Genomic DNA, 12,482 nt, shown 5'->3' on the forward strand with positions numbered 1-12,482 from the left:
GATTTTATTTATTTATTCCACAGAGATAGAGACAGCCAGCAAGAGAGGGAACACAAGCAGGGGGAGTGGGAGAGGAAGAAGCAGGCTCATAGAGGAAGAGCCTGTTGTGGGGCTCGATCCCATAACGCCGGGATCACGCCCTGAACCAAAGGCAGGCGCTTAACCGCTGTGCCACCCAGGCGTCCCAAGATGCTTTTTAATTCTACACAAATGCCTCAGTGCTAAAGCATTTAATTTTACACAGAGATGGGGAGGAGGAAACCTCAAAGTGTGGTCCCTCCCTCAGCAGCAAAATACCTCCTTATGTTGCTACCTACCCATGTTACTAGCAGTGACATTAACAAGTGACATTAACCAGTCTTTATACTGGTTTACCGAGTGATTTACAGCTTTTCCTAGGCTTACTCAAGGCTGGGTAGGACCAGAAGCAAATAAAATATTTTATACCTATTTTATCAAAAGGAATGGCTCCCACAGAGCTTCTTCCTTTGCTGAGGTCAAACAGCTAGACTTTAAAGGGAACTCCTGACTTGGATTCTAGGCTCGTTTTGGGAGAAAACAAAAAACAAAAAACAGATGTGGAAGCCGCATGGGCTTTACAGCGAGAATCTCCCACACGCTAGCAACGTGACTGGGGCAAGTCACTCATCCTTGTTGTGCCTTAAATCCCCACCTGGAAAATGGACCTGATCATTGCTACTTCTCGGGGTCCTTGAAAGGATTATATGAGTTCAGAGATTTTGACGTATAGGCCATAGTATAGTTGCTTATAACTTGGACTCTGGAGCCAGACTCCCCAATATGAGTCCCAGTCACACCTCTTCCCTAGCTGTGTGACCTAGGGTAAGTTACTAAACCTTACTGAGTCTGTAAAATGGAGATAGCAGTAGTCCCTTCTTTATAGGGTCATTGGGAGGATAAAAGATTTCAAATAACCACAGGCACTTAGAACAGTGCCTGCCATTCAGCAAATGCTCTGTAAGTATGTGCCATGATTACTCTAGATGGTGACTGTGGCAGTTGTATATCATGTCTGGCAGAAAGAGTTGATCCAAAAAATATTAACTTGTATTACAATTTCTACAGTTTCTCCCATCAGAGCTCTTGAATTTTAAGGAGACTGAAAGGAAAGTAATAGGATCACAAGTCTGTTTGGGGGTTTAACATAAACAGACGTCAGTGGAGCTCTTTCCAAAATCTTACTCCTTCAGGAACTCAAAATTTAATCTTAAGCCATAGGACATAGATTTTTCCAGTGCTCCTTAGAGCAAGAGAAAATTCTTGAGCCTCACCCCAGACCTCCAGAATCAGAAAGCCTGGAAATATAACCCATCTCTCTGTTCTTGGTTTTGGTTTGCAATGCCCATCAAATTTTTTTTAAAGACCGTTGTTTTAGAGTAGTTGTAGGTTAACGGAAACATTGAGAAGGTACAGAGGTTTTCCATGTGTTCCCTGTCCCCCACACATGTATAGCCTCCCCTTTGTCACCATCCCCCACCAGAGTGGTGCATTTGCTACAGTTGATGAACTTACGTTGACACATCATAGTCACCCAAAGTCCATGGTTTCCATTATGGTTCAGTCTTGATGTTGCATGTTTGGTAGGTTTAGGCAAGTGTATAATGACATATAGCCATCATTAGAGTGTCATACAGAGTATTTTCCCTGCCCTGAAAACCCTCTGTGCTCCCCCTTTCTTCCCCCAACCCCTAGTAACCCTTCCCCTAACCCCTGGCAACCGGGGCTTTTTTTTACTGTCTCCGTGGTTTTGCCTCAGTCTGTTTTAACAAGTATTCCAGAGACTCTCATGCTTTCTCAAGTTTGAAAATACCAGATATAGATTCCTAGCACTTTGACCACCTTCTGTTGCTGGGGGTCGGGAAAAAGGGTAGTTGACAAAGAATTGGGTACTCCATCTGTCGGACAGGTGTTTGAGACCCAGGAGTGCTAGATGACTGAATAGTCATACAGATAGTTCCAGAAAGCCATCGGGGGTGGGGGGCATGGAGGGACAAGGGCTTTGAGAGCACATGACTCTGTTGATAGGTCTGGAACAGAACACTTCAGGGTGTTGGGTCCTCCGGAAAGTGCTGATGTCCTATCTTGTGCCACACTGCTCTGAGTGATGGCTAGGAGAAGGAATGCCTTTTGAATTTTTATGCGAGGTTAAAATGAAGAAAATCCATGTCAGCCTTCAGAAGTCAGAGCTCTTGGTACAAAAGGTCACCGATGCCACTTGGTGGCATTGCAGAGCTCAGAGAAGGAGAATTAAAATAGCAAACTTTGTTTTTGAAGCACTAGTTGCACTGGGGCTTGAGTGCTAAGTCTTTTGCCATCCTGCTGCCCTGGGATCTTAAGTAAAGAGCATGGGGAAAAAGAAAAACAAGCCACTTTTCTGCCTCCTGTAGGAAGGAGGATAGGGAGTTGCCCTCAGACAGGGGTGATGTAATATTTGCAGTGGGGTGAGCCGGCCATCCAGTGATGACTCCATGGGCTGAGGGGTTGTTTCCAGTTGTGTAGGGAAGGGGCTGGTCAGTACTGGTGGATGTCGGCTTCAAGTTTGATCCTTGAGCCTCTGATTTCCTTAATTACGGAGATAATCCACTCTTAAAGGCTTCAAAACTCTCTATGCATAAGACTCTCAGACCTTTTAAACCTGTTTGCATGCTGTTCCGTGATCACAAACAAAGGACATAAAGAACCAAGCTAATGTTGTTCCACCCACCCCCAACCAGTGACCTCTCCCACAGCACTGTCATCCTTGGTCACCCAAGGTTGAACCCCAAACAAACCACCTCTAGCACCGGGCTAGGTCCGCAATAATCATTTGTTGATGTCACCTGAAATGGCCACACTTTCACAACCATTAGGAATATCTTCTGCTTTTCCTAAATGGCGTTATTCTGCTATTTCTCCTATTATGTTGGTTAAAACTATGTGCGCGTGCGCATGCACACACACACGTATGTATATGTATGTATACACATATATGTATTATTCCCTAATTTAATATTGTGTGAATTTAATTATGGAACGATACTGGGAAAGTAGGGAATTGGAAATACCAGTATTCCGGTGCTGTTGTTTTATCACAGATCAGTGTAGGAAATTTTGCTGCTGGATCCATGGCAACACCAGTAAGCCATTTCCAAATTAAATTTTATTCACAGACTCAGATAACTTTTTGCTTTCTCATTTCTTACGAAGATAAAATACACTTCCTGACCCATAGGTGTGCTATAGAGCTCCAGATCTTTTAAAAAACGTGACTGTAAACATTTTTCTTTTATAATGCTATGTATTGAAAATGTCCTACCAAATTTCTAAGTTCTTAGGAAAAGAAAGGTGGAGATTTGGGACTGTAATTTGACCTTAGAAATATTTGTAGGAAAGATTACCGTAAAAATAATTTCATATCAAGAAGGGTCCTTAATGTTTGGAATAAACTCACCATCAAAAGAAGCAGTCTGTCGTCTTTCCAAACCCAGCTTCCACGTTGCTTAGGAGCAAGAAAGAACATCTGACCTCATTCTCCTATCTTTGCAGCTTGTGACCTTGAACGAGACCTTTACCGTGGAGGTTAACCCTGACCCTTGTTTTCTTTGCAGACTGCATCATCTGCTATCAAAGGTGCTATTCAGCTGGGAATAGGATACACAGTGGGGAATCTCACTTCCAAGCCAGATAGAGATGTCCTCATGCAAGACTTTTATGTAGTGGAAAGCGTGTTCCTGCCCAGGTAAGAACATTTCCATTTGTGAGGATGTCCGTGCTAAAGAATCTCCCTGACGGCATCTCCACGTTGAAGCCTTCCCTTTCGGCGCATGCGTACATGTCCGCTCTGGACAGCAGACCCAGAAGCAGTGCCAATGATTGTTACTTTGTGTTGCCTCAAGTGGCTTGCATTTTTTTATATGGAAATCGGACGTAGGTTCTGTTTTTTGGGCCACTTGTAATTAGTTATGATGATGCCTGGAAGATTGCGTGAAGACAGACTTCGAGATTCAGCGGGAAAGAGTACAGTCAGTACTCACAGAGTAATGTCTACGTGGGTTTAGACCAAGAGGGCATTTTAACAGCAGCATCTGGTACCAGGTCGTTGCTTCCCCCAAGTTCAAAGATGGTTTGGGGGCCCACAATTGGGCCTCGTGTCTGAACTCAGTCATGTAGCTCTTCCTTTATGATGACGTTGACTTAGCTTTTCTCCAGAGAACTTAGGAGAATTCTGTCATTTTGACACCGTATTTGCAAAAACACCCCAGTTAACCATACAGGTCACCTCCAGCTTTATCTTATTTTAGGGGGAGGGAGGAGATCAGTTCAATAAATAAATCTGAGACAGATGGTGGTGGTGGTTGAACACAGTGTGAATGCCCTCAATCCCATGGAACTGTATACTCACACGTGGTTTTAATGGTTAGCCCTATGTTATGTATTCTTTACCAAAATAAAGTAAATAAATTAAAAATTTTAAAGCCTAGTGCTAGCTTAGTACAGGAAGACAAGTAATCATGATTAAATTGGAAATATCACTGCTACCAACAGGATTTTTCCGAGAAAATGGTCTAGCAAATAAAAATACAGATACTTGATTTTGGGGCTTAGGGCAATTATTTTGTCTTTGGGACAATGAAGACTGACTTGTAAGGCACGTTTATATTTTAAAATAAGTATTTCTCTCCCAAATAAGCAGGGTTTTTTTTTTATCAGTTATTACTGGGCTTGGGTGAGAATGGCTGGGGTGACCCTTGGACCCTCAGGACCTGCATTGCAGTACTTTTTTTAAAAGTCCTCAGGGAAATGATACTTGCATATATCTCCATGTCCAGGTGTCAGCTGTCTGGAAATCAAACCTGTAGGTGATGAGCCCAGATAGCCTAGTTTTGGTTTAAATGCTCTTGGTTGAAGAATACGGAACTATCAGAAGTTTTGATGTTTGCTTCCCTAGGGTCCTTAGCAGCTCCCAGAACTAGTTTCCAGACAGAAGCTGGACAACCCAAGGCCTAAGATATATAATCCTGTTTACTCATGACACTGTTCACCTTTCTATAGTTGGAAATTGTCCTCTGTGGTTTCTATTTTTTTTTTAATTTTTTTAAAAGATTTTATTTATTTGAGCAAAAGAGAGCACAAACAGGGGGAGAGGCAGAGGAAGAGGGAGAAGCAGACTCCCCAATGAGCAGGGAGCCCAATGCGGGGCTCGATCCCAGGACCCCGAGATCATGACCTGAGCTGAAGTCAGATGCTTAACCGACTGAGCCACCCAGGTGTCCCTGTGTGTTTGTGTTTAACAGTCTCTTTATCATTCCCAGAAAGTATGTATTAACTACATTTTTTCTCTAGGAAGTCAGGGTGTCATGAGTTTATCTGAATCTTTCAGAATGGTCTATTTGGTTCATAATTGCTGTAAATTGCTTGCGAGATGTTCGGATCTCATGGTCTTCTAGGGCCTCTACCCAGACCTTTCAACCAGATGTTTTACTTTGGCTACGAAGAACAAGAGGAATGGAGGTCTTCTGTGGGAGGGTGGCTGGCAGTGAGTTCAGGGCTCTGAGAGCAGTTACAGCTGTAGGTGGCTGGATAAAGAAGGGCAAGGTGCTCCAACCCCACTGGTCTTTTCTACCCATAGTGTCCAACGAACAGAGCCAGCTGTGGATGGGCCCTGGGGAAACCATAGCCCAAGCATGTAGTCCCTAGGCCCATAGCATCGGCATCACCTGGAACTTGTTAAAAATGCATAATCTTGGGCTCCACCCCAGATCAACTGAATCAGGAATTTTGGGGGTGAGACCAAGAAATCTGTTGAACAATCCCTCCAACGGATTCTAAGCACATAATTGAGAACCACTGAACTAGCCCAGTACTTCCCATGTTACAGTGATGATCTTTCTAGTAGACACCAAATTGTGGTCTTGGAGTTATTACCTTTGCAACTAATAGGACTCCAAATGATTTTTACATTAATACCTGAAATTTCAAAATTATATCTATTTGGCAACTAAATGATATACAACACTCTGTGAGATACTTTACAACAAGGAGTGCATACGTAGGCCTTCATAGGCACCCTAGACACTTTCTCGGTGCCAGGAATCCTTTTGTTCGTGGATGATTTATTATAAGCATGCTGCATCTTTCTGATTAAGACATAATGAGGCCAGCATTGTCCATACCTAGAATTTGTGTCTTTTTTTTTTTTTAAGCTTTTATTTATTTGAGAGAGAACACAAGCCGGGGTGGGGTGGGGGGAAGGGCAGAGGGAGAGGGAGAAGCAGACTCCCCACTGAGCAGGGAGCCCGACATGGGGCTCGATCCTAGGACCCCGAGATCATGACCCGAGCTGAGGGCAGACACTTAACTGACAGAGCCACCCAAGCGCCCCTAGATTTTGTGTCTTTGACCTTCACTGTCTGTGCCAGGATATCAGCACCAGCCCCTGCCTGGCAGTCATGTCATTAAGGGGAGGAAGATCTAGCTAGCTGACCCTCTTTAGAAGAACCCACTGTCACATTTTAAATATATCATTTTTTATATATTATTTTAAATTTAATTAACATGTGGTGTATTACTAGTTTCAGAGGTGAAGGTCAGTGATTCATCCGTTGTGTTTAATACCCAGTGCTCATTCCATCACGTACCTTCCTTAATGCCCATCCTGCAGTTACCCCATCCCTGCGCCCACCTTCCCTCCAGTGACCCTCAGTTTGTTCCCTAGAGTTAAGAGTCTCTTACGGCTTGTCTCCCTCTCTGATTAAAATATATCATTTTAAAGTATGTGTCGCTTTTAAATATCAATGTGACATGAAGCATTTGATTCAGGCAAGAATTTCTTTTAGCAAATAGTATATTGCTTGTTTAACATATGTACCCTGATGTATTTACGTGAGCACAGAAGGCACTGATATGGGTCTTGCCTCAGTTTCCTTATCCGGACTGTTTCCTCATTACTTTAGCAAAGGGATTGGGCCCCGCATTTCTCAGCGTAGGTGCTGTTATGGATAAGACTACTCTTTGCACAAGACTGCACATTTCAGGGTATTTGTCACCCCCAGGCCCTGCCAGCAGTGGCCCCTTGTTACTCTCGCAATCAGAATGCTCCCACAAAGTGATGAGCAAATTCAGTATCTTGACTGTGGTGATGGTTTCATGGATATAGACACCTGTGAAAATTAACAGACTGCACTTTATCGTATGTTCGTGACATCTCCATAAAGCTGCCAGGAAAAGGTCCCTCCTTCCCCACCCATACCTTTCCACCTGCTTGGAGATGGGAGTCCGGGGAGCTGGGCAGGACTGTCCCCAGTTGTGAGCAGCTGAGCGTTCTGAAGGGTCTGATGGCTCAAAAATGCAAGGAATCTATCTGGGTCATAGAGAAAAGTAATTGCTTAGGGTGCCCTGAGATGTTCTAATTCATGACCATTGTGAAGCTGCAGGATCTGTTTCCCTTAGCAACAAGACGTATTGTGTTATTATTTATTTTATTTATTGATTGATTGATTGATTTTAAAGTGGCTCAGCGTTATTTTTAGATATCCCGCATTTGTTCTACAGATGATTTCACCTTGTAGTGGAAAAGGCTCTGGACTTGAGATCTGAGGGATCATATAAAATCCCTTCCAATGGGGCGCCTGGGTGGCGCAGCGGTTAGGCGTCTGCCTTCAGCTCAGGGCGTGATCCCAGCGTTATGGGATGGAGCCCCACATCAGGTTCCTCTGCTATGAGCCTGCTTCTTCCTCTCCCACTCCCCCTGCTTGTATTCCCTCTCTTGCTGGCTGTCTCTATCTCTGTCAAATAAATAAATAAAATAAAATCTTTAAAAAAAAATCCCTTCCAATGATCTGATTCTGTGATCTTCCAAAGTCATAGTAGATGAGTAAGAGGACTTTGACATGTCTTCATCTCTTGACCCCAGATTCCCTGCCACGCTCAGAAACTCAAAGTTGTCGATATGTCTTCATGTGTAGATGAGATGAGGAAGAAGGAGGATGTTTTAAAATGTTTTGCCTTTTTTTTTTTTAAGATTTTATTTATTTATTCGACAGAGATAGAGACAGCCAGAGAGGGAGGGAACACAAGCAGGGGGAGTGGGAGAGGAAGAAGCAGGCTCATAGTGGAGGAGCCTGATGTGGGGCTCGATCCCATAACGCCGGGATCACACCCTGGGCCGAAGGCAGACGCTTAACCGCTGTGCCACCCAGGCACCCCTAAAATGTTTTGCCTTGTAAACACGAACCTGAGGTTGGCAAAAGGAGGCAAAATTGATGAGTCCCAGCTATGAACCACCCATAGTTTTATTGATAAAGTTTTTATATAACATGTAGTATTAAATTAGTGTTTTTACCTTTCATCTTTACCAAAAAAATCCATTTTACATAGGAGGTAGCTAAGGCCCTGAGGCAGTAATGGCTTGACCCAAAGCTATACAACCAATCAGCGGTAAAGGCAGGATCTGGATTCAGGGGTGGCTGACTCCAGAGTTTAGTTTTTCCTTACACTGTGACAGTAAAGCACAGTAACAGGATTTCTGCTTTTTTGAATCTGAAAAAAGATCCAGCTTTTACCTCAGAATTATCAGCCTAAAGCTGTCTCTCCAGCCCCGTGACAAGCAGCGTTAATATTTTCCTCAGCTCCCCTTGGGAGACACCATCACTGCCTTCCCTGCGGGGGAAAATGTGGCTTGAAAACTGGCGGTGAAAGTCTATATATCTTTCCATATTCAAGAATCACCATCTACCTAAAGAATTGATAGAAGTCGTCTGCATCTTAATCTGTTCCCTTACAAAATAGAGTTCAGTTTGCTGTAAGGATCATTGCAGAACGTAGATTGCCCCTAGGTTTGATGTCTGCGCCCTTGAGGATTTATGCCAGTGGCCAAGGGATACCCTCATCGGGCAGAGAATTACACAGAACTGCTGTAAGGGTGAGACATTTTTCTAAATGGCAAGCAAACGTATTGGTCAACGGTTCCTACGAGCGTTGTCAGATTTCAGCACTGGATGTTATTTATGGTTTTGATAGATTAGCCAAGGTTACCTGCATTTCAAGTACTGGTGACATAAACTCATATCTACACCATGGGTCAGTGTACAACGGCCCACGGGACAACTCTGCCTCCCTGCCCCTTTTTGTTGATAAAGTTTAATTGGAACACAGCCATATCCACTCCTTGACATATTGTCTGCAGCCACTTTCTCACCACAACAGAGACTCTGAAAAGATTGCCAACCCTGGTCAGTACAGGCATTCTGTACCACGTCTTACGGAGATGTGGACAGCACATGAGGCTACCAGAAGAGTTCTCCCTGCTTTGAAGAGGATATGTAGCCTTTGCTGGACAACCCACATAGTCCAATGTCCCTTCAAGTCAAAACTCTTTAAATATTTGTTCAACATTTATGTAGTGGGGATGAGGAGAAGCTGATTTCCTCTTAATAAAAGGTACATACCTCTCCCTTTAGTTCAAAATAAAAGGTTTCTTGCACGTACTGAATATTACATAACATTTTAATTTAATTGAAATTGCCTTCCAAACCCAGTTTCCCTGGATGGTACCCACTGCTGGAGAGGTTTAGCCTTTAGACAGCCAGTGACACCACGTGTTCCGGGTAGGTAACAGCCCGCAATGCATTATTTGGCTTTGAACTTCAGGCTGCTCTCAGCTTGATTTTTAAGGACTGGTTGTCAGCTGGCTGGCCTCAAAAGGTGGTGTGGCCTTGCATCGTACGAGGGTGACACGAGCGGGGAGTGTGTCTTCGGCTTTCTTTTGCTTTGTTCCCCCGTTCGAGAGCACTATCAAATTTGGCAGGAGAGGAGACCGAATACTTCACTGGTTAGTCAAGAGTCATAAGGGAGTCCACGTGCCTGAATTGGCAGAGGAAATGAATAACACCGAAGTCTGCTGCTACAGACCCTGACTTACAAAGGTCCAGTTCGAAGAGCAGGTGCCACCGTTTGTTTGTTACTGGACTGTAGAGTCCCTTGTCCAACCGTATTGCTGCCCAGATTCTGCTTGTCTATCACTGTCTGCACAGGAACACAAAGCGCCCTTCACTTAGCCTTCTGCTTGTGGTCATGCTTGCTCCGATGATGAGTTTCATGTTTCAGCTTGGCTGGGCTAAGGGATAGGGATGCCTGATGGCTGATAAAACATTATTTCTGAGGGTGTCTGTGATGATTTCTCCAGAGGAGATTTGCATTTGAATCAGGACCTTGCCCAAAGATCACCTCACCCATTGTTGGGGGCATCATCCAATCTGTTGAGGGCCTGAACGGAACCCAAAGGTAGAGGAAGGGCAGGTTTGCTCCCGGCTTGAGCTGGGCAGGCATCTTCTCCTGTCCTCAGACATTAGCGCTCATGGCTCTTGGGCCTTCCAGCTCAGACCAGGACTTACGCCATTGGCTGCCCTGGGTCTCAGACCTTTACGTTTGAGCTGGAACTACACTACCAGCTTTCCTGGGCCTCCAGCTCACAGAAGGGAGATCGCGGGACTTCTCACGCTCAATAATCATGTGAATGATTCTGTCACCCAGAAGTTGCTGACCCAGTCCTTTTGCCAATAGGCCCCAAACCCACTATTGTCAATTCTAGTTTGCAATCAATGAATTCACCAAATATAAAAGCTGCCTTGAAAACATCTAAGCTCTGGCTCTCAGCTTCAAAACTGGACCCCATAGTTGCCCTGGAGATCCCAAAATAGTTCACCTTCCTGCTTAGCACCAGACCCTTCCTCCCACTGCCACCAAAAATAGCCCTGGGTTATCACCTGTGAAACCACAAAGCTAAGGTGTTCACAGTACACACAAATGAGAATGCTCCGTGGTTAATCAAGCTTCTGTTAGTAGAACTCTGCCCACCTGACCTTGCAGGGGGAGGTCCTCTTGGAGAAGAGCTGGTGTATGGGGGCAGGGAGTACCCCAAAGCCTGTAACTGAATCCTGAACAGGAAGACTAGCCTAGGAACGTCAAGTTTAAGTTAAGGCATACCTGTCCGTGTAGGACTTCTCCACTGATCTGGTGTGAATCTAATCTCCCGATCTTGTTTGTTCCTGGGCAGCTTAAGCCATTACCTTCTCCCTGGACTTTGATTTTTTATCTGCTAAGGGGAAATGCCAGGTGGTGGCTTATGCTTCCTGTAAGCTTCCACGTGTTTAATTCTAAACATCCGTTGTCATTAAGAAACACATAGTTTTAAATTGAAGGTGAGCAGTGATTTTGGCCTTACCAGTGGAACTCTGCTCAGTAGAGGTGGATATCAGAAGGCCAGAGACTGGTCCATGATCAAACTGCTTTTGGGTGAAACAAAGGAGAAAAGAACAAAAAGTACTGTTCCTTATTCAGGGTGTTTCCTCCCTTTTATGGAGTTAACGTATCCTTTCTTTTATAATTTGGTAAGTACAGTACTTTGATTTTGCCTAATTGTTTAGGTTCTTACTTAACAAAATAAAGTTGGAAATCCCACAGTGGCCTCCAAATTTTTATTTTTGAAATTTGACCAGCTTCTGGCATCCGACCATCTAGAACCATGGCTCAAAACCTCACAGCTGGAATTTCCAAGACCTCAATTTTATGCCAAGACAGGAAAAAAATTTCCCCCCCAAACACTATTTAAATGCACTGAAGGAGCATAATAGAAATCTTAAATTGTGAAGAGGTCATGTTTGCTGAGTGAGTGTGGATGCTGGGCCCAGTCTCCAGATGGATACCCCCCAGGCTCAGGCGAGGACAGCCTGCAGGAGGCTCTGAGGGGAGTCCTCACTGACCCGCGGCATGCAGCAGTGTTTAACCGCATTGGCTGAGCGTTTCGTGCATGCGCCAAGGGGCATCTGTGCTGGGTGTGTGTAGGCCAGCACCCACACCCACACCCAGCAGATCCGCCAGAGCCTAATGTCCGAAAGCCCTGGTTGGTGTCTACTGGCTGACCTGCTCTGGACCTGCCATTGGGTCCTGCTCTGTGCCCTGTAACTCTGGACAAACTCCAGTGCCCAGTAATCCACATTTCCTTCAGTAGAAGTTCAGCCGTGTCCAGCTAGCATTTGCTACTCACTAGAGCCCCTAAACACCCAGAAGCAAACCCTTCTGCCAGGATCCTGAGCTTGCAGAGCTCTGGGGCGGGGGGGCTTTGTGTAAGGTTATAGCTTTTAACCCTAAACCTTTCAAAAATGTGTTGTGAAGGGTAATACATAGAAGGGTTTATCCTCACACTGCTTTTCAAAAGAACACCGTGAAAAGTCCTTTTCATCCTTGTGCCTTTTTACCCAGTGTCTGACTCCAGTGATCACTGTTGCTAATGGTCTGTTAATCCCTTATGGATTTTTTTTAAAGATTTTATTTATTTATTTGACAGAGAGAGACAGCAAGAGAGGGAACACAAGCAAGGGGGAGTGGGAGAGGGAGAGGGAGAAGCAGGCTTCCCGCCAAGCAGGGAGCCCGATGTGGGGCTCGATCCCAGGACCCTGGGATCAGGCCCTGAGCCAAAGGCAGAT

The 12,482-nt window shown here is 44.7% G+C and overlaps 1 protein-coding gene across 6 annotated transcripts in view; it reads left to right on the top strand.

The window, feature by feature from the left end:
• Window positions 1-12,482, top strand: part of PIP5K1B (phosphatidylinositol-4-phosphate 5-kinase type 1 beta) — a 293,383-nt gene that overhangs the window by 149,251 nt on the left and 131,650 nt on the right. For all 6 annotated transcript variants that reach the window (XM_034646690.1, XM_034646695.1, XM_034646696.1 and 3 more), the window contains one exon: window positions 3,609-3,739. In XM_034646690.1, coding sequence (XP_034502581.1) covers window positions 3,609-3,739 — 131 coding nt within the window. The remainder of the gene's footprint in view (window positions 1-3,608; window positions 3,740-12,482) is intronic.

This window comes from Ailuropoda melanoleuca, chromosome 17 (assembly GCF_002007445.2).
Source record: "Ailuropoda melanoleuca isolate Jingjing chromosome 17, ASM200744v2, whole genome shotgun sequence".
In the NCBI taxonomy this organism is placed as follows: Eukaryota; Metazoa; Chordata; class Mammalia; order Carnivora; family Ursidae; genus Ailuropoda; species Ailuropoda melanoleuca.